Raw genomic sequence first — 23,408 nt, forward strand, 5'->3', positions numbered from 1 at the left:
AATTTAGGAGGTATCAGAATTTGAGACTGCCTGTACAATCTTAATCTCCATGTGCCTGAGCGTCCATATCCCCTCCTCAATTTCCCTCTCCCCCCCATGACACTTCCAGCACAAAATAGGCATGTTTTAGTGTTAGGGTTGTGTAGTGAAAAAACTTTATCCTGATTGTTGAAATGATAGATGGTGAATGAGTGTACTTCAGCACACACTGTGATTAAGGCAGCTTTATATGGCTCTTGGGAATTTAATTCAATTTTTTCTCCCCTAGAGAGTTCATAGGTGATACTAGGCAAGCTGAGCACTACAAAACCACCTATTTTAGGAAGATGGTCACCATGTTTTTTGTTTTTTTTTTTTTTTCTGGTGCTTCTGACTCGAGTGTTCCACAGAACAACTTGATTATTTGTACCTGGAATCAGTGAGAGCTCTGGAGCTTTGAATATGTAAAATGTCAGCTACTCTCTGAAGTCAAGTTCTAGGCATCTCGTTCTCCCCAGCCTCTGGAAAAAAAAATGGATATATCTGACAATAGCAATAAATCCATTCTCTGGACTTACATAGTCTATAAAATGGTGATATTATCATCTTTCCACAGGAAAATCTAGATGAAGCAGAGTTTCTGAAGGCAAAAAAGCTCATGCTCAAGATTTTTTGAATTTCATGGTATAAAAAATTGTCCTTTTGTCCCACGGACCTAATTTTTCTAATTTTTATTCTTGTGAACTTCATGTTTTGTCTTAATCTGCAATTTTAGTTTGTTCTGGTTGGGGTGTTAAAATTATGTTGTGACAAAATAATGTAGATTTCCAAAATACGTGTCAAAGTGATGACATTCTTTTCCACATCTGGATTTTTAGACTTTAATCAATGTTATCAAAGTTCAGATTTACTTGATTTTTATGAAAAGAGAAAATATTGTAACTCATCAAAGGTATGCTTAAAGACATAATAAGCATTGGTGAAGGAATTTTTCACTTTTATTTCAGAAAGTAATTTGAATATTTTTCTAAGACTATTTTTTAACCTCCTTCTCCATGAATTAGTGCACTGGTGACATTAGCTGCATCTTTTTGTCAGTGCAACACAATCCATATGAGCTTCTTATTCTTTCCATTTTTTTTCCATCTGTTGTGCTTTTTTCTTTTTTTTTTTTTTTTTTTTTTTTTTGTTCTGTGCATAGTTAGTTTTCTCTTTTCCAATGACTTTTCAACTGGAAGCTTCATGCTAATTGTGGTAGTTGCCTGTCTTTGGTGACATCCGTAACCAAGCTTTGTGCCGTGGGAACACAGAGAATAGATGTCTTTCAGACTTGGCATTTGTAGCCAGATATGTGAGCTGTTCCTGCTGCCAGATACTTAAGGACCACCACAAGAAGAGGGAGGAAAGGGTTTCAAGAACCACCCACAGTGTTTATATGCCTTTGCTTTAGGAAGCATGGATGTAATTAAGTCTCTTGCTTAATTGTGCTGAGAAGAAAATATTTCAATAAAAAAAATTATACATATGTTGATTGGATATATACTGATTATCAACTGTCGAAAAGCACAATACTCTATTAAAAAAAGTTGTCAGAAATAGAACAGGTTGCACAAATTTCCCTTCTGGTTACATTAAAACACTAATAGTGAAAATACGCCTTGTAAAGTGTTGTGTCAATACTACTCTGGGCTATTAGAAACTGTGGGTAACTGTTTAGATACTACATTATATTTAAATTAACTTACAAAATTATTTATTCAAGGCTTTCACTGTATATTGAAGTGCTCTAAAGTAGAACTACTTGAGCAGTTATTTTCAACCCATACTTCCTTGTCTCTCCTCAAACCCATCCTTTATTGATTATGTATGTGGTGCCCCTAGTTAATGAATGTTGTACAGTAAACACCTGTATAAGTTGCAAAAAATAATTTCAAATACTTTCATCTCTTTAAAACTATTCCTCAGTTCCTTTTTTTTTCTTTATCGCCCCTCCCCCCTTCTCTCTTAACTGCAGGGGAGGTATCACAGAGAATATAGCTCTTTGGAAGCAATCTGTCCAAATGCATGAATTTGAGCAACTGATACATTTTTAGTAAGGATGAACAAGTCTGAAGAAAAGCAATACTTTGAATTAGAACAAACTCTAAGAAGCTGGTGCAGTTCTTGGAACCCTCACGAATTACATGAATTCTATTGTTTGTAGGCTTCTCTCCTCCTTTTATTACTTACTGTTTCTCTGTGCTCTGAATGCTGGAATAGTGAGACCATGAGATCAGAGATGCACATTTCTGAAGTCCATAACAAACTTGCCTCACTTGCCTCTAGCAGGTAGAGGACAGGGAACATAGCTTGGCCCTATTTTTTCCTTCTGAGCATACTGGATCAAGCATGGATTCATTTTTAACTTGCAGCTTGGGAAGCCAGAACATATTTATGTCCTCAAGCAGATTAATATACCTTCTCCCAACCTTCAGTCATCTTCAGAATTTTATGTGGGGGTATAGTTAAGCCGCTTATTTCAACCTAGATCTTGTGAGGCAAATCAAATGCAGTTTATCATGTCAAAAATGCCATTTTACATCACCTGGGTAATTTTTGTGAGAGTTGTATAGACAGCATGCCTGAGATAAGAAATTATATTGTGCAAGCATTGAAATCAGTCTCCTAATAGTATGCTTTTGAGAACGTAAAATTTGGCAATTTAATGATGACTCTCTTTAGACTGAAAAGAAAATGCTATGTTCTGCTCTTCTGCTTATCCTTCTCTGTGAAATCTACCCAAAATATTTCTTTATGGGCTCTTTCCACAGAGATTTTCAGATGAGCAGAGAATGCTGAACACCTAGGAAGTGGGGTGCATGTTGGGGATTGCCTTAGAGGATCCTTTTCTCTAGAATAACAATTAGAATTGCTACCTTTGCTGATAGCAAACATCTTGAGAAGTAATACAATGATAATGAGCCTTCAGGAAAGATATTCTTCTTTCACCTTACAGTGTTTCCCCCTGGAAGACTAGTTTAGAACAGATCTAACATAATGCTCTCCAATTTTCTGTCTAAATGAGCATTTAGATAGTAAATGTGTTAAATCAGCTATTCTCTCATTAGCTGAATAGTTTTCCTTCCTCCTTGGTTTAGCTGATTCGTAGGCAGCAGTTGTGGTTGCGTGGCAGCAGAAAAGGTAAGACCAAGTCAGTCAGGTAGAAGGAGGTTTAGGAGTGGCAGTCCCCGGGTTGCATGGGATTCAGCACTGTGTCATATCACACCATAGCCACCTTCTAGCACGATACATTCTCTGAGACCCTTTCTCTATTACTGTTCTAGTTACCATTTACCTTTCTTAATCATGTATTATCAAAATGGTTCATCAGTTCTCTCTCATACCTCTGTGCAATGGCATTAACGTTCTGTTGTTTCTGAAAACGTCTTGCCTGAGGTATCCTAGGATTGCGGAGGATTGTGGTTTTTTTTGGTGTGCACGTTGTTTCATGGCTCTCAGACATCTGATAGCTGCCTAATAAGGTTGACTGTCTCTTTCTGCTGTTGCCAGCTGTTAAACTCTACATTTTTTATGAAAATGTTGACTTTTGGCATGAAGTGCATTATCATGCATTTTATATCAATGCATTTAATTCAGTTTGTTTCAGAACAATTCTGTTTTTTCTTTGTCACTCTGATTCTCCTCTGTGTAGAGAAAGGTTTGGGAAACAGTGAAGTCTTGCTTGTCATATCTAGTAATTTTTAAAGTTAATAATCTTATACTCCAAACTAAACCACTAACCTCTTCTTTCTCTGTTACAGCCTACTGTAATCTCCCTTTAAGATGCTTGCTTATCTATTTTCTAGTTCTTAAAATAACAAATAGTAATTTTTGAGTTACTTAGTGGTTCATAAATGAAGTTAAAGATACTTCCCAGCCTGAAATTTTACTTCAAGTATCCTCATGCTATTATTCCATTTTTCAATTACTAAATTTCCTTAAAATGTTATTTTCTTAAATTAATTGGTGTATTCTCTTGAGGTCAAACTTCTCAGTTCCATAGTTGCCAAGAAAATATGTAAATTAAGGTAGCCACTTGCTATTCATGCAGTACTATTCCTGACCTCCTGGAGTTATTAGGAATCTTTTCTCTAAGGTGTGCAATTTCATTTCAGGTCTCAGTCTTGTGATGTAAATTTTTGCAAGTCTTGTAATTTGAGCATATTGAACTGTTTTGTTCTGTTTTGGTAATTGCCTATCAGTGTGTGGATGGATGGTGGTTTTTTGTTTTTCCCTCCGATGTTTCCAATTAGCTGTTTATGCTGAAAACTGAGGCAAATTGGTCATTTAGTATGGGGCTTTGTTTAATTATTTCTAATCTTGATCCCATCTTCTTGGAAGAGCAGCACCTTTTTACCAGTTCTTTTTCTGACTGATGCTAAGCCGTATTTTTTCATGCCAGTGGTTCCAAGGCCATTCCCCTTTTTTCATCATGTTGTTTCAATACCTCTACTCCAGTCATACATAACTATTTTGCTATAATTTCTTGTTCTTTTAATATCTGCTTTTCCATCCTTTACTTCTGATTCTTCTACACCATTGACCAAGCTCACCGTGATATTGATAACTATTTCCGTAGTTTTTCAAACCCAAGATAATTTCCTAAGAGTAATTGATTTAGATCTTTAGTGATGTAGCTAGTAATTGTCACTGCTCCTTTAGGACTTTTTTCATCCTCTGCATCCTTTCCTCCTGTGATGTTCTGTTATCTATGGAGAGATACCATACATACGGTTATAGACAGACCTATGAATTACACTGCAATTTCCTTGAGTTTTCTAACAATTTTTGTAACATTAGGTATGAAAATCTAATATCAGAAATATCTAAAATATTTAGATACCTAGGGACTGTCAATCTCTATCAGCATTCTTCCCCATTTCCTAATTTAGATTTCTTAGTTTGTTAGCGTTACAACAGACTAGTGCCCTGGTTACTCAGGGGAGTCCAGAATATGACTGTGGCCAGTTTCTCCTTTAATCAACCCTTCTCCACTCCAAAAGTTGTTTAAAGAACCTTTTCAGACTTAAGTCAAAATTTACTAGTTTTATTCCTGATACGCTGTGCCCGATATCTTTTTTGGATTTGTGATTATGTCAGATGTCTTGAAAGTTACTACTATTTGTAAGAAGATTTGGTATATTATGGAGGAACAGGCTGAGGTTTGACATCACCTGTGGTTTCTTAGACTGCATGCATATGGCTTGGTTTGCAGGTGAAGAAGAAATGTTAATGACTATTATGTTGCCTGCAAATACAACATATAACCACACATCAGATGCAGTAGAATGTGTTGCTTATGGGTATTCTGTCCAACACTGCCAAATGACAATATGAGTGGACTGCAACTGAAGGGAGGTGGTACCATGACTAACGAGTCTTTGTTCCTCTACCAGCTAATAATCTTTATTTTACTGAAATTAGGTAGGCCAGGCCACATTGCTTATAGCCGCATTGTCATATATGAAAGATAAATAGTATTAGGTTTTGTCAGCAGAGAGGTCTTTCTGCATTACCCCATGGTTTTATGCACCTGATGGTAATGTTCCTGTTGCCAGTGAGGGGGCCTTTGTTTTCAGAAGTAATGATATGAGTGCTGAGCTTCAGAATTTAGCAAATTTGGAAAAGCACATGTGAATAATTCACAGCAATCAAAAAAAAAAAAAAAAAAACTGTTTAATATACATTTAAGGTTCCTGTTATAGCACATCCTTATCTTCTGATGCTGGAAACAGTTCATTTAGAAATGGTGACTCATCTTACTAGGAGAATGGTGTATACATAGTAAGATTTTATTTAACTACAGAGCAGTGAATGCAAGTGGAAACAGTGCTGAGTTCAGTGGAATTCTTTGAAGATAGAGGGTTAAAATGATGGAAAACATAGAATTAATCTGGGAGAGGGAAAGACAACTTCCCTATTCCACACCAGAAGTTTAGACATTGTGCGTAATGCAAAGATAAAAATTGCATAAGGCAGGAGGAAACTGTTTTCATCCACAACTATCATGTCTAAGCAATTCTGGATACAATTTTAAATTGCTAGTGTCGCTGAAGTCTTCGTAAAACTTGTTTTGATTTTTGTCTCTTGCTTCCTTGAAGATTCAAATGGTAAACATTTGGATGTAGTGACGCAAACAGTAGGCTATCAATCAATTCCAGTTTTCACAGCATTGTTGTTCATTCAGAAAAGCTGTGTGAACTTACCTCTTTCTATAGCAATGTCTTTAGTTCTTTTAGAAATAAAGCAAGGATCAAAAAGACTTCCAGAATTTTTCTCTTAAGACTTGCTGTACTGCATGATATTGTAAAATTAGTGATCAACTGTTTTCAATTAACTCAGCTTTTTCTAATGTATGTTGTATGAGAGACTACATATTAATTGTTTTTGTTCTCTCTATTTTCTAAGCACTGACTTCCAGTAAATTATTCAAACAGAAAGTTGAATTTAGATTATATTTGCCTGTATGCTCCTAATTTTGACACAAGTGACAAATGAGCAGTAGAGGAGTTAAATATATGCCACATGCATACTTTTGGATGAAAAGGAAATATAGCTGCCTTTGCTCTGTTTGAGGACAAAATTATCTGGATCTTGGGTTTGCCTTGGGTCCCGCACAGCAAGAAGAGCACAATAGCACCATCCCAGTCCTTGTTCCTCCTGTGGTAAACCAGGTTAGGAAACTTTTGCTCCCCTTGTCCAGTAAGCGTTAACTGCTTGTGCTCTTTGCAGGCTGGTCTGTGCTATGGTGGTGGAAGAAGCAGTGTTGGAATACTTTTCCAGGCCACCTGAATTTATAAATATAACTAGGTCAATCTTAAGCATTCAGTGGCTGTGGATATGACAGTACCTTAAGGGTAACTAAGTGTAACTTTAAGTTTTGCTCCACCTTTAACTCAACAAACTGCACTTGGATCATCTGCTGGGTAAGATGTGAGCTGTGTCCTTCTACAAGTTTTCTCATATCAAAAGAGTAACATGCATTTTCTGTGTGACTTAAGTGTCTTTTGGGTACACACATGCAGGCACATTGTGAAGGGTAGAGTGTAGGAAGAACAACTAGAGAAATATTCCTGTTTCTCAGACAAGCCTTTGGAAGCTTGTTCAACTTCAGCTGTATTTATTCTGTCGGCCACCCAATAAGTTTTATTAGTATCAGACTCTAGACTATTCTGTTTAAATTTGTCAGAAGGCCAATGAATTTACACAGACACAACAAGGTTTCCTAAATCTATTACAAACAGTAGTAGAAGGAAATGGAGAAAGTAAAATGCTCCACAGAACAAAATTTAGCTTATTCCATTTGGAAATTGCAAGTTGGAAGTTTTCAAAATTCTCTATGAAAGAGAGGTAGAGTTTTCATGCAAGAGCAGTCTGCTCTGTGAATTGCTGTAGAAGTGCGCTTCCTGGAAGCGTCGTCCTAGCCTCAAATCCTTCATAAAGTGCTGCGGCTCTGAAAACCTAGGCAGTCAAGAAAACGTTGGAACATTACTAGGAAGCTAGCAAGTTTCAGTAATCTGTTATGCATATGACTTTCAGCAGGAAAGCTATTGGAATCAAAGCATCTCGACAAAATATTTTGCTTGTGGTGAATTGTCAGTTTTAAAAGGACTATTTTTTGTATTTTAGGGAGAGTCCTCAGTTTTTTATGAAGTGTACAAACATTTCAGTACTTTTCAACAGAATTTATGACTTGGACAAAAGATGAGTGAAGAGAGACAGAAAGGAGGGAAAGAAATTAGAGGAACAGGTAGGTGATGTGGCTTGCAGCTGATCACGCTGAGGTCAGTAGGAAAGAGTTAAGGATAGGATCTGAATCCTGATCTAAATTAGTCTGCATCACCCCAAGGGGATCATAGAAGTTGCTCAGTGTGACTAAGACATCAAAAACTTTATGGGAAAAAAAATCTTTGTTGGTTGCTCTCAGAAACAAGTATGTCAGCAACGTCTAAAGTTGTACACAAAGTGTATAGACTTATGTGGTATTTTTTACATTTACTTCCACAATAAATGTAAGAATGTTTCCAATTTTTTTTCGGTAGGGGGTCATCACTCCGATAAGGTTGATGGATTATATTTTTCATGCTGCCTTTCATGCGGCAATTGGTGAAGAGAGAAGGGACTTCAGTGGGACTACCAAACCTTTTTGGGAGACGATACTAAGCCTCTTCAGGCTTGCAGTGTGAATGTCTCCACTAAGACACTATTGTGCGCAACAGGATTTTGACAATATAGTGTCAGGGGTTTTATTTAGATTAGTAAACAGAGGAGAGCTAGAACATGATGTCTTTTCCATTATTAGTAGTTCTTTGGTGTAATTTTTTTGGTCTGGGTCAATTAATACTCTCCCAGAAAATCCTGAGCAGTGTTCATGAATTAATGTGGTCTGGGGACTGTTCTCTGTAAGCAGTACAGATGAGACCTTCTTGTTGTGGAGAGGGAAGTAATTCAGCTGAACAAGCAATAGCTGTTGTGTGGCGCTTGCCCTGAGGTCCACAGTGGGGGTCCTGGTCCATTTGTGAGATGCATCTATACCTTTAAATGGAATATATGTACTATACCCTTATGGGGACTGAGTAAAATTATTCTTGTCCTTTCTCCCTTCTTGCAGTCTGTTTCTATTCTGCCTCTATGCTTACAAGTACAATCTGATTTTCACAGGAAATGAACATTTTACGTGGCTGACAAGAAGAGAACCTGCAAAACTAAAGGTCCTAGGAAAAGTAATTAGGAGAAAAGTAGCAGCATCACCAATAATGTAAAACAGACTAATCCAAGAACAAATACTGCATTTATTATGTCTTATTCTTCTCTATTAGGTGCAGTAGCACCTGTTGAGAGTAATTGCCCCTCTTTCTAAATGCCTTATTTTAATCAGATATTAGTAACTTCACATTCAATGGATCAATTGTCCTATCTCAACAGGTATCTGTAGTGATTTAGAGCATGTGTTTGTAAGAAAATAAAGGTAAAACTTTTTCCTTATCTCAAAGCTAGTCTTCTGCAGTGGCTTGGCATGGACAGAGGTGCTATAGTCCCTGAACATGTCAGTATCCCTTGTGCCCCTTGCCCTTTTCCCTGATGGTATGATGACCACACTTAAAATGGTGAAATGCTATGGGAAACTTAAGTAAATCCAGTATCTTAGTGCAAACTGTTATTCCGTGGCAATTTAAGCAAAGAAGCCAGATGAGGCGTACTAGAGACATAAATAGATCCCATTCTCCTGCTTCTGCTGGAGGATCAATGTTCTCCAACGGAAGGGCGGTTTGAGAAGCCAGTTCTATTTAAAATCGTAAACTAGTGCAGCAGAATTAGCTATAACTCATTTCTGACTTGTGAGCCTGCAATATTTTATGCACATAGCTAATGATTCCTAATTATTAACTTAAATTCTGATGGCAAATGCTATAGGCATGTTATAAGTTAATACTTTTTGCTGTAAAGTGGAAAAAGAATACTGTCTGAGCTCTAAATAAAAAAAAATGTTTAGGTTATGATTCACCCTTTAAAGAGAAACTGATAATCTATCAACTTTGAAGTTAACTCTTCTGATATTTTGGAATGAAAAAAGTAAAATGAACTTTTAATGAAAATTAATTTGTAATCTGAGCTGTAAACAGGTAATTATTCTGTGATTTTAGGGAAAAAAATTAGTGTGAAGAGCCCTTCAGGTATTACATTACTCCTTCATTGACCATTTCCTAAATTTTTCAAGACTAAATTCTGTGATTTTGCTATGGAAGAAATCTAGATACTTTAATCTGCTAGCTATTCAAAAGAACATATACAGAAAGAGTTATTTTGTGTGTGCAAACTATATTGCCTACTCATTAAAGAATTTATTTTTCAATGAGTAAGGGCCCGGAAGAAGCTAATGTAAGTATTTTAGCAAGGTTTGTATTTCTCTGATAAACAGCACTCCCCTTCTGTTTGTGATCATAGGATGAAAGCTCTCTAAGCTTGTATATGTACATTTTTACTGCTACATCATGTAGTGTGCTCTTAAGATTGAGATCTCATTCCCCAGGAAGCATTTCTGTCTAAGATTAATTGCCCTTTTAAAATCAGTGTTTGATGTATTCCTTTGGCTATATCCTGACTTGCTTTAACCCTCTTTGACCTGACCCCACTGACTATTACTGCCATGGCTGAGGCAGAAATCCTTCAGCATGATGTATGCAGTACAGACTTGAGCCTGTGTTTTTTTACATCGATGGATTCAATTAGCTGGGTTTTTACTGATCAACCAAGCAGAGGTTAAAGAATTTGTCAGACATGGAAGAAAACTGTCCAGACTGCTAGGTTGATTGGATAGCTCATCTCTATTTGCATGTTTACTTTGCTTGTAAAGTTGTTTACTTTGTGAAATATCATAATAATGTTGCTAGACGTAACAGAAAAGGCAAACTGGTTTATTCTTCAGTTACATAGGAAAAGGTGCAAAACATAAAATAGCAACCATTAGGCCTTTGATCTGTATATACTTCCTCATCCCTTTTAAGGCAAAAGTTTTTAAACTGTAGTTATGTCTGAATGTCCTTTTCTGAGTTTGGTTTATTAAACTGAGCAGATAAACTAACAATTATCATTGACTTGATGAAAACAAGTAAACTTGCTTTTCTGTATTGTGGTTATTTTGCCACAGCAGTAATCCTACTTTGCTTTGTCTTGCTGAAAAAATCATGTGATTAGCTCAAATTAATATAAAATATTGATGCCCTTTAGAATTAAAAATATTTTGCAGGCATGATATGAATTATAGTAACTTGAAAATGAAGCAAAGGAGAGGTTGAAAGTTCAAGAATGCCAATAAAAACCTTTTTTAAAAAATATGTATGTTTACATAGATGCATTGGGAATATATAATATGATTGTATAGAAAATTTGATATTCAATTGTTTAGGATAACTATATTACTGAAAACAATGACATTTAAAGTCCTTACAAAGTGTTGGCAGTAAGAAGTCTTTTACAGCAAATTGATTTGATTTATACCAATTCTAGGGAAAAATCTTTATCAAATATTTCAAATTTTCAAGAATGATATTGATTACATTTTTGCTCCCCTGCTGTATAACAAGAGAGCCTACATTTTGGGAGGTCAACTGTACAAAATTTAGAGGGAAGAGAAACTTTAATTAAAGGGCATGGTACATGAAAGGGTTAACTCATTGCAAGTCAACTTGTCTGCGGTTTGAAAGCTTCAGGACTCCTAAAAGTGATTTAGCTCTCCCTCAACAATGGGAAAGGTATGGATGAATTGGACTCAATTTGTCACGCATTCAGGCGCTTATCTTTCAGTACACACCTTGCCATGCCTTGTATATTTAAATATATTGTGTGCTTGCTTGTTATATGGAACAGTAGCATGATTTCCCTTGAACTTTGCCTTTGCTCACATGCACATAGCCAAACGTTAAACATTTTTTTAATTAAAAAAAAATGTTTGAATTTCTAACTCCAATGTTTTATGCAGGTCTGTTGCTGGTTCTGGATTGAAGCTAAGCCATTGAGGCTAAAGGAGGAATTTCATTCCTAAGCAAAAGGGGGGATATGAGATTATTTTCTGTGGGAAATTTTCCTTTCTAAAAGGTTGGGTAACATCTCAGGCCCAGCAACTGTAAGGTCTTTTAAAAACTTTAACTGCTAAAAATGTTAGCTCTTTAAGAAAAGTATTTTAAAGTTCTATCATAAATTACTTTGGGATTATTTATATTGCAATAACCCAATTATTTTTAATAAACATACAGGAATGAAAGAAAATAAAACACTAAGTATAGTTAAGTAAAGCTTTCATTTTAATGCTCTAACTCTTTTCCATTGAGTTGCATGGATCCTTCTATGGAAGGAAAAATCCCCTTAATTGCCTTAGATGGTATTACTGTCGGTATTAACGTTTTACAACTGCATGGAGAATGGTTAAAGGAAAAAGTATTACAGCCTGGACTTACTGCTGTTTGAGGCCAGATTCGCTTTTTCAATGGGATAAAAACTTTTCCTGATTTGTTTATGTACTGTCTGGCTGCTATGAGATTATAAGCATTACACAATCACAGAATGGTTGAGGTTGGAAGGGACCTCTGGAGATCATCTAGTCCAACACCCCTGCTCAAGCTAGGTTACCTAGAGTACATTGCACAGGATAGCATCCTGGCGGGTTTTGAATATCTCCAGGGAAGGAGGCTCCACAACCTCTCTGGGTAACCGGTTCCCGTGCTCCGTCACTCTCACAATGAAGAAATTCCCCCTCACGGTCAGGTGGAGCTTCCTGTGATTCAGCTTTTGCCCATTTCCTCTTGTCCTGTCACACGTGACAACTGAAAAGAGTTTGGCCCCATCCCCTTGACACCCTCCCTTCAGGTACCTGTACACATTGATAAGATCCCCCCTCAGTCTTCTCTTCCCCAGGCTAAACAGGCCCAGCTCTCGCAGCCGTTCCTCGTGAGAGATGCTCCAGTCCTCTTTGTAGCCCTATGCTGGACTCTTACCCAAGACCTTATAAGCAGATCCAAAACCTAATAAGTTTTTGTGTGTTGTGACAGGTTTAATCCACATTTTTTGTTATTTTTCACTAATGTAGGTATCTAACATCAGAGTGAACTTGAGGCAGATGATGGCAGGAAATTACAAGAGGAAAAATTATATGGAGAAGGAAAGGATGAATGGGGGGTGTTAGCAAGTATTTGATTTGTTCTCAATGTTTAATCTTAATTGATGTGAATGATAATGCTGTAGGTTCATCCAGTTTCATTTTGAAGACCAAGAAAGCTAGGAGTCTGCTACAATATAATCCAGGAATCTATTTATGCTAAAAGCTATGATGGAGAAACTTTTTTTCTTCTCCTTTAGGTCACAAATGTCTAAAATAAAGTAGCACATGTTTATGCTAGGGATCTTCAACACCAGAAGATTATGTAGAGATCAGCCAACTGATCTGTGTCAAAGTGTGTAGAGAAAAAACAGTGCTAGCTAAAGCATGGCATCAAACCAATGAATACAGATTTCATGACAGTCATGCAGTTGAAGTATACTTCATATTTTGCCTGAAGTTATGCTTTTGGAGTCAAGCTCTCTGTAGAAACAGACTTCATTGAGGTTGACTCTGATCTAGTCCTATCATAGTCTTTTGGACTAAAAAGCAGCAGCCCTTAAAAGGGGACCTGGTAAGATGACATCAGGGTGCTGTGAGAGTGAACTTCATAAAGAGACAGGAATGACCAAACACTCCAGGGAGGAGACTGTTCTGAATTGTTTATTTTGGAGAAGAATTTAAAAATTCAAAAGAATGACTTAGAAAAGATTGTTTAAATGGCCTTGTTCCGTTATCCTATAACGGGTCATTTGGTAAACCACTAAAATTTTGACTTTACTTTAAAAGGAAAATTTTTAAAGAAAATGCGAAGTAGTAGATCTCTACCATGAATTGACTTTGAGGCCAGGAATTTAACATAGTTCAAAGCCATCTAGGATATTTGTGTGCATATCAAGAATATTCAGAACTGAGAACATACATTTAAACAAAACTTTGAAGTTTAATTTGAGCGATTGTTCTCATGTTACTGCCAGTTATTAAAATGAGGCATGTTCTCACATTGCTGCCATGCCAGTTAACCAGATCTATCTGATCATTCGTTTATAACGTTATGATTCAGCAGTTGGATTATATCAAGGAAGTGAAGTTTTGCTCTTCCAAGCCACATCTTACATTGTATTCGAAACAATGTTTATTCCAGATAAAATATAATTTTGAGGGGAAGGACTTGGTTTGAGTAGTGTAGTTAAGGTATGTTTCTGTGTGTGAATTCTTCAACTGAAGTAGCATCAATGGCTTTCCCCATGCCCTGCAGGATGTGTGGGCAGGAATGAACAGTCAGTTCTTATGGCATCATGTCACACATCAACTTCTAAGTTCTTGAGATCAGAAGGAAGCATTCCTTTGGGGGCAGGTATAGCTCAGTGGGTTAGAGCATAGTGCTGCTAATGCTGAGGTCATGGGTTCAATCCCTGTATGGGCTGTGCTGAGGGTTGGACTAGATGATCTCCAGAGGTCCCTTCCAACCTTACCATTCTATGATTCTCGTGGCTAGGCTATTCTGCAGTTGACTTTGCAAAAGTTTTGGCGTTTTGTCACTCCTGGGTGGAGAATATGAACAGCATACCTTGCTGATTGTGGTTCAGTGCATCACCTCTGTTTCTGTTTCCACTGACAATTATTTCAAATTGGGGTGGGGCGTAAGGTTTATGTTAGTTTAGGTGAGATTAAAGTGAGTTAGTATGTTAAGATTGCTATGGGAAATTGGTCACTTACTACAGCAGAACCTGTGACCGTATAGTGACCTTAGTATGAGGTTATCGATTCTTAAATGTAAAATATTTATATTCAGTAAAGAAGAATAAAATATTAAAAATATTAAAAATTAAAATAGTAAAATATTAATTAACATGCTTGTGCTGAATTTATTCAAACAGAGTAAATGATATTTGGCCCTGAGATTAAACCAAGCTCAACATTTTTTATCTGTGATTCCCATAAAATTGCATGTCCCAGAATAGGTAGGTAAGATTTGTTTGAAAGAAAAGTTTATTTTTCTATTTGAGATATTTATATTAAGATCATCATTACTGTAGAATCTGAACATCCTGCCATATTTTTGTGCTTTGGTTGCTATTGTATGTCATGCTGGGAATTGATTGCAGAAATGTTCCAGAATGATTTTAGTTTATAAATGGAGACAGCTGAAATAATGTTTTAACTTCTAATTGAATGTATGTATATATGTATATATAAAGATATTTAAGTAAAGCGTGAATATTTCATTTATATATGGATTGAAATCATTCTGTAGCTGAGTTTGCTGACTGAAGTAAGAAGTATTTTGCCATAGATTAAAAAAGATACAGTATCTGGTTATAGTGAATATTACAGAAGTAGTGTGAAAATGTTCATGATCACCCATTAGCTTAATGTTCTGAAGCTTATGGTTATTTTCTGAGCACAAGCTATTTTTGCAGCACATGTAGTGAAAGTAATTGTGAAGCAAGTTGTTATAAATGGTATCTGATCATTGTCAGTTTTAATTCTAGGCATTTGTCAATTTTGAACAGGTTTCTATTGAAGGGTTAATACTCTTCATCAGTGTTTGTGGTAGCAGTTGAAATATCCCTATATCAAATTGAATTTACTCGGTTGAGACTCTTTCTAATGCAGGAAGACATTATGACTTGTTCTGCATTGGAAATTTTTCTTTTAATTCTTTTTTCCTTTTTAGAGATGTTCTCTACTTAAAAGTCCATGGAGTGAAATAGGTTCTTCATATTGTTGTTTATTCATATTCTTTTACTGGTGTATTTCAGTTCTTCAGATCATAAGGTTTTCCTGGGGCTGTTTCTTCTCTGTATATCCTAGAATATCCAACTTGAGGTACACAGGGAAGGGAGGGATAACTGCAACCACTTCTCAGTTACTTTTTACCACCTGTGATAAATTAGAATGTATAGTATTTGAATTTCTTTGTTTGCTATGTGGTATAGTCTTTTGTATGCAATCAGTTGTGTTAGACTTAAAGTCTAGTTTTCAGAAGGAAATTTTCATCTGTGTTTGCTAGAGATTTAGTCCCAGTTTTGGCTTTAGACTTTAGACAGTAATATCTGTCAGAGATGAACTTAGTTGGATCTTCATAAGAAGCATTTTACTAGAAATTATCTATTGGTTAAAAAAAAAAAAAAAAAATCCAAAGAGCTCCCAAAGAGCTAGATGAAAATCTCCCTGGTAAAGATATCAGCACCTCTCTCTGGATGCTGAGCACCTACTGTCAAAGAGTGTGCTGATTGCTTCAAAGTAACAACTCCTAAATACCTGTTTTTGTCTGGCAACCTGAGGAGCAGAAACAGGGAAAGGGAAGCAGGCAAACCATATCCACCAAAAGAGAAGGAAGAGAACTCACTTCCTTGTCACTCTGCCTCAGAATGAGTTTTCTTACTGTGTGCCAATGCATATTGTCAGGGATACCTTTAGTATCATCTGATCCAGAAACAAGTATATGCTCTGAAGATAAGCAAGCAGATATTTATGACCCGCTTCACAGCTGAAGGAGCTGGAGGCTAGTCTTGTTACATTATTCATAGCATTGCTACTGCATGGCATTTTCCTTAGTGATGCTCTCTCCTCATACTTTTTAGTATTCTTGTCTAGTTTAGGCCTGTGGCTATATATCCTGCAAAAAGCACATTATTTGATTTTTCTAGTGTGGAGCACAGGCCTTATTTTCCTTTTCTAAGGCTTTAAAGCCAATGCAGTAATCTATGCTGCCTCACTAAATATACAGTTCCTAGTTTTGAGGAAGAATTTCAAGCACAGAATGAGTGTGCCCTCTCACATGTCCTTAGCATTCCTGAATAAGGAGTTGTGGCTTCTGCGTTGCCCATTTGGATAACTGTAGAGAGATTCTGGCGCTAATTATGCAGAGGACTTACATGCTGAGGAGCCTAACTGAAGCACCAAGGCAAATTTTCGTGAAATCCTGGATATCTTGCAGTGTCATCAGTGAAAATGCAGCAAGTTAAATTGCCCTGACAGGTGCTTGCTAAATGCTACAGACGAGAAGAGAGGCATCACCTCCACTGACAACGAGATCGAGATCGAACAGTGGTGCATCACAGGGGACGGAGGCTGGCCAGAGAAGCTGATCAAGCGAGGTGAAAGGGAGTGTATAGCTGCAGCATTGGTGGGCTTTGTGGTGCTAATTTGCCAAGGGGTTGGGGAGTGGCTGAAAAAGGCACTTTTGCCAGTAGTAGTTCTTTCCCACTGTTCTGTTCCTAGGCACTTTTATCTTTATGAGAAAAATATCTTTTCACATCCCTCTATCATCTTTAATTCTTTCATTCTAAATAAAAATATGGTTCAGTAGAAAAAATGTAAACAGATTACATCCATGGGTATGTATAACAATCTGAACTGATGCCAAGTTAGTTAGTTAAATTACTTTCTTTCCTAATTTTGAGTGGTTTACTTTGCAAACAATGATTTATATAGCTAAAAGAAATAGAAAAACTTATCATGTGATAGTGTGACATTGCACATCTACCCACCTTCTCAGAAGACTGTTTTTTCTCTTCTGTATTCTTTCCATCTTGCGTGATGATTTTTAAATCTTGAGTGTTTTTCAAGGAAGCTGGGGATTTGCAAGAGCAAGTATTGTAGTGGTTATAGCATTCTCCTTAGAGATAGGAAAGTGGACTCAAGCTGCCTCAGGATGGAAAAGGCTTTGAGCCACTGTCTGAAGTACTCTTTTGAGACACCATCTCTTTCCTTCCTGCAGATGCCCATTGGGAAGAAGGCCTCCTGTGCCAATACTTTCTGTTGCCTAGATCAAGGTGGTTTCCTGATCAGGAACAGTGAGGCATTTTTATAGATGACAGAGAAACATATGTCTCTAAACCCTGTGCTTCAGAGCTGCCTGGTTCTCTCCATTTTCTGTATAGAAAGTTGGTAGTCTTCTGACTTGACATGGTATGATTTATTAGCCAAATTCAGGTGCCTGCTTTAACTGTTGCAACCTTTAAGTTAGGGTGCCTAAATTAGGTCATCTAAAATGTCCTCGAAGTGTGCTAATATGCAACATGTAAGCATGGTTTTTTACCTCCTGCAGATGGAATGCTATAAAGTTTTGGCAACAAGTCTTATCTCTGCTTATTCTAGACTATGAGTGATTTTAGTGGCTTCTGAGTTTGTGCATTTTCACAAGGAAAGCAAAGGAAATTTAAGCCTGGGACATCCATCCTAATAGGAGATGATGTAATAGGTTTTGAGACTTTCTTGTAAGTGCTAAAACAGTATTTATTACTTGTGCATTACTTTGGTAATATAAAAATACTTTGATCTGAAGTCAATAGTTACTATGTACACACATTATAAAATTTTCTATGGAACGTTTATTGCTATGCTTTTTCTGACATTTTCATTATCCTGTTCCTTAATTTGCAACAGAGTAAAAGAAACCTTCTTTAGGTCATATGATAGCCAACAGGTAATTCAGTTCTATGTTGTTCTAAAATGGGGAAAAAAAATCCATGAGGTGCCTTGATTTCAATAAAATTTTGGTCTTACTGCATTGCTGAGTATGGTAGAATGAATGCTGACAGGTCTGGACCTTATGCAGTACAGATAAACAGAGTTATTTGCCCCAGTTTTTACAGGCCTCGTCCAATGATATCGTAGGATGGTAAGGTTGGACGGGACCCCTGGAGATCAGCTAGTCCAACCCTCAGCATAGCCCATATGGGGATTGAACCCATGACCTTGGCATTAGCAGCACCACACTCTAACCAACTGAGCTAAATCTGCCCCCAATATGATATAAATTTTCATTGTAGCTAAGTCATTTAAATCTTACACCACTCAAATATGCTTTGTTTATCAATCTATATTTTTAATTTATAAAGCATTTTGTCAATCTTTATACAGTTTGTGTTACTGCAGAATATGGGGTGGGGAGAGGAAGGACACCTCCTAATGTGTCAGGATGCATGCAAGTAAGCTACAACTCCTTAAAAGTTTACAAACAATAATGAAAAATATGATGTAAATCTATTATAAATATTAACCAGGTGGATGAATTTTCATGAACAGCTAGCAAATCATCCTGAACCCAGATGACAGTGGTAGTGATGGATACTAATTAGGCAGGCACCTGCTGAGAAAACAAGAATACTTTCCAGCAATTTTCTTAATGTTGGCAAGTTTTTGCTATAAAGTGGAGGAGCCAGCTACCAGAGAGAATCTCTAGATGTGATTCAAAATGAGGAAGTTATTGAAAACATGAGATTTGAAGAAAGTTTGGGTAAATGTAACTTTAAGAGTGAGAGTTTATGGTCCTTAGTAACAAGAGGAGGGGGAAACGCTGAAGTAAAAACAATGGATTTTGTGAAAGAAGGTTACAGTAAGTACAGAATTGGTACGTAAGATCTCACTATTCAAGTCTCAAGGGGAAGAGGAATTTAGAAGTGATCCCTTGTCAGAGATTAACCCCCCCCCCCCCCAAAAAAAAAATATCTCATGAACAATGTTAATGCAAAAATGTAGACTTTAAATTGTAAGTACTTCATTGACCTCTAAGATCTACTCAGGTTACTGAGGAACAGAATAAAAGTTTGTATGAGAAAGTGAGGACAAAGTGGAGTGGAGAATAGGGACATGCGGATAAACTGCATTTCATTTTTAAGCAAGAAGCATCGAATTACTGTGCATGCACAGACACACACCCCTCCGAAAAAACATTGTCACATACTAAAAGAAAACTCAAAGAAAGTATTTATAAGCTTTTCCTCCAATAATAAAAAGCTGATACTGAAGTTCTGAAGTTTCATCTATTTTTGTGCGAGTTTCCGCTAAGAGCAGTCAGCAGTGTATAGGTAGCTAGCACAGTACTAATGCCGTATTGTGTAATCTGAACCTAGACTAGACTGTTCATAAACACTGGTTAACAAGGACATGAGTAATAGCGAACATGCATTTGACATGAACAGACTGGTTTCAAATTCGTCTTGTTTGTGTCTTCAGTGGGCTGTAGGTATTGAAGATAAAAGCGAAATGGTAGATACTTCTTGAATTTAGTAAAGTATCTGGCACTACCGTACATTTGTGGGTAAGAAACCATTTTTTTTCTTTTAATTTTAGAGGTACAAAATTCCTCAGAGAGCATTTACCTAGAGAGTGATTACCAATGATTCGCTGTAGAAAAGCAAAAAAACCTGAAGAATCTTTCCTGACTACACTTTTTGTCTCTTATTCAGTCCATTAATAAGAATGTTCTTATTAATTTCGCAAATCACACAGTTATGGGAACAACCACAAGATGTATTTAGGGATATAATTAGAACATAAAATCTGGAGGAAGTGGAAAAATGTAAGTTCTTCAGAAAAGAATTTGAGGGTTAATATGCCTATATTACTGTATAAATTGTTTTGCATTATGTAGATGTTTGATGCATCTAGAATGAAATTTTGTGCTCCTGGGATTGCATTTAACTCTTGTTAAAGTTAATTTCTCCTTAGGCTATGCAGGTTTTCTCCAGCAGGTTATGCAGTGATAAAGTCATTCTAGAAGGAATTTGGAGATTAACGGTGTCTTTTTTTTTTTTTTTTTTTTTTTTGCCTGTGTGTGCAAATTAGTTGTTTCCAAAAATTAACTGATAACATGAAATGTAAATGACTTATCAACTTTGGCCAATTTTTGGAATACCATAGATGGGCTTTATTTTGAAAAATGCTAAAATATGTGCATAAAAATATTAATATATGTATATTGATTTTGACAGAGTTAGTTGCTTTATTTAAAAAATTTATTTAGTTGTGGTTCACATATAGTACCAAACTTTGTTACTGAAAAGTATCTCTTCTGGATTTTATATTCTTGACAACATGATCGGTAATGTTTCAGCCCAATAAAACCTGTGTTGGTTTTGAATACCAGTAGTTTATTTTCAAATGACAGTGGCCCGTTTTCTGATCTCTCTTCAGTAAAATGTTTGTGCTTAATTCAGTATGATAACATGCATACTATGTAATTTAGAGAATCCAACTGTATGGGTTTGATTGAAGATTTGTACACAGTAAGGTACCATATGTAGATAGCATGTAACAAATAATGCTATATTTTGGACAAACAGCTTTTTGCATCTTCAGGACATGTTATTGCTAGCATAAAGTCAACAGAGGATTTAAGGATAACTGTTTCAAGTAAGATTTAGCTTGTGTTGGCATAGATACACATTTTCAGTACAAACTTCTTCAGATAGCTGTCAAATCATTTTGCTTACTGAATGCGAATAAGATTCTATCTGTGCTCTAAAATAAGAGTTATGTTGAAACGGGGAACAGCCTGAAAGAGCCAGTAACAGTTCAGTCATTCCTCAGTCCTGCTCCCTTCTGTGCAGCTTCTGGGTGGCAGGGTTGTCTGGTGTGTACTGTCCTGCTTCTCGAGGAGAAGGGAGACAGGATGCCAGTTAGGGAAGGCAGTGATGTTTCTGAGCACTGACTATGGATTTCCTTGTGGTAGGTCTATATGAGAATGCCAGAGTATAGTATGAAAACAGTAAAAGGACACTTTGTCCTTTTTTTTTTTTTTTTTTTTCTTTCTTTCTCTCTAAACATTATTTGGAGCATATTTCAAATGCTATTCTCCTCTTGAGACTGAATTTTTTTTTGGGGGGGGGGGGTTAGTTCATTTTCTGATAGCTATTTCAGTTGGTTTAGCTGGTTCCCATCATTTGAACCAAAGGATCAAAGTATTTGCATCCTTCGGGACGAGTATAAATAAAAAGAATTGAAATATTCTTAGAATATATTCTTGTCATACTGGGAATCATTTGCTAACATAGCTTTTCCACAAGATGAAAGTAAGTGGGGAAAAAAGTTGGTGCCAACTTAACTTTTGAGTTAATTCTTGGTAATATTGCTAGATAATTAAATACGTAATTCTTAGCAAAATAAAATCACTTTAGGAATAAGCATATTTTTGGTGTTAGATTTCATGATGTACTACATGTGTTCTGCTGTATTACTGAAAAAGCTGTATTACATGTAAAATATTAAATCATACTCCTAAAGTTGAATTTTTAGGAAGCTAAACCAACATCTCAAGCAGGATCTATACAAATCTCACATGGCTGTAACTGGGAGATAGATATGAGTTAACGAGAAGCTGTAGGAGAAAACTTGCAAGTAGTAAAGAAGACTGGCACTTTCATTAAGTTTCATTTTAACCAAATTTTTCTTGGAATTAATTTTAACTCAAAGTTTCTGTTTTAGATGATACAATTATCAGCTTTCTCCATACCAATATTTCCCGCTTTTCATTCTGTTAAACTCTGTAACACCTATTATGTCTATTTGAAGTTAACTGTATGTTTTATCTTTCTGTGAATTTTGAATGGTGCATTAGTGGTTTCTCTTTTTCTTTGAATTAGATGGAGAAAAGAAGACTCAAGTGATGATTCATGGAATTGAACCAATGCTGGAAACACCAATACAGTGGCTAAGTGAACATATGAGCTATCCAGATAATTTTCTTCACATTAGTATCATTCCCCGACCTACTGATTGACATTCAGTATATATTGGTATGAGGATTATTCTCAAGCTCAAATTGTAAGGGCATGTCAATTTTTTGCTTCTGTCAGTCTTGATGGAGGCAGTCTGACCAGAAAAAACAAAAAATGAAACAAAACAAGAAGTCCTCACTGCTGCGAGCCAAACAGGAAGAGAGATCCTGTCAGCAGATAGGGGCAATCGGGCCGATCTTTCTTTGCATCACCACTGCTTTTCTTCACTGCTGTAATTAAACTTCAGTTGCAATATGAAAGACTTTACAGGACTTCTGCAAGTCTGCTGTTTTCTTGTTTAAAAAAAAAAAAAAAAAAAAAAAGCTGAAACTGTCAGCCTGAAGAGCAAATGGAAATATGCCACTTGATTGTATTTCTGATTAACAAATAAACGGGGGTATTTCCTAAAGCGGTCATGTTTCAACTTGGAGAGTGGAAACATTGGTTTAATTTTGTAGAAAGTTAGACACTGAGAGATTCAATTACCAATAGCTTTTTGTAAAAGATCAAATTACTGTAAACCCATCTTTCCTTAATGAGAATTTCATGTTTACAATATGTGTATTGGTATGCAAATGATCTTTTAACTTTGATAACAAGCAGTGAGAGATTTTAAGTAAACCCATGAGCATGTTTTGTCATTTAAAAACATGCACAACTTAATAATTTACAAATACTTTTGATTTGTATGCAGTCACTTAATGTACTCCAGTATGTTTATTATTCAAACCAGTTTTCATAGAATAGCAATGATGTAGGATAATTTGTCTCAGGATTTGTCATGGCATTTCTTTGTGCTCATCTAATTTTTTTTTTCCTGTGAGAATATTTTCTTAAATTAGTTTAAAAAGTTGGGGGGGGGAAAAGAAAAAGTAAATGAATGTTGCAAACTATTGTATTCTGCTCTTTATTCCCATAGATTAGAAAACAGTTACACCATAGTATGATGAACAGATGTATTACTTTTTAATAATTTGGAATTTTGGAAATCTGAGGCTTTTCCAAGCTAATACTTCTTCACATCTGAGTTTAGTTTTCTGCTGTGGTCCCTGGGTAATCAGCCTGAAAGTTAAAAGCTTGTAATCTCATTGCATAGACTTTTTTTTTTTTTTTTTTCAGTTTAGCAGATGTATTTTTAGGTTGTTGGATTCCATTAGGTTTTAAGCGATTGTTACCATTACAACTGCTACTAGGATTCTGCCATATTTTCATGTTAGGTTAAATTCCTCAAACTGTGTGCCATATTGCTTTGTCTACAGTTTTGTGTTCTTTGTGGCACAACAGTA

The 23,408-nt window shown here is 36.2% G+C and overlaps 1 protein-coding gene across 2 annotated transcripts in view; it reads left to right on the forward strand.

Annotated features, from left to right (window-relative positions):
• Positions 1-23,063, forward strand: part of ATG5 (autophagy related 5) — an 81,522-nt gene extending 58,459 nt beyond the window's left edge. For both annotated transcript variants that reach the window (XM_062572691.1, XM_062572692.1), the window contains exon 8: positions 21,988-23,063. In XM_062572691.1, coding sequence (XP_062428675.1) covers positions 21,988-22,124 — 137 coding nt within the window. In that variant the 3' untranslated portion in view covers positions 22,125-23,063. The remainder of the gene's footprint in view (positions 1-21,987) is intronic.
• The last annotated feature ends 345 nt before the right edge of the window (positions 23,064-23,408 follow it).

The sequence above is a fragment of the Rhea pennata genome, chromosome 3, assembly GCF_028389875.1.
Source record: "Rhea pennata isolate bPtePen1 chromosome 3, bPtePen1.pri, whole genome shotgun sequence".
Taxonomy (NCBI): Eukaryota; Metazoa; Chordata; class Aves; order Rheiformes; family Rheidae; genus Rhea; species Rhea pennata.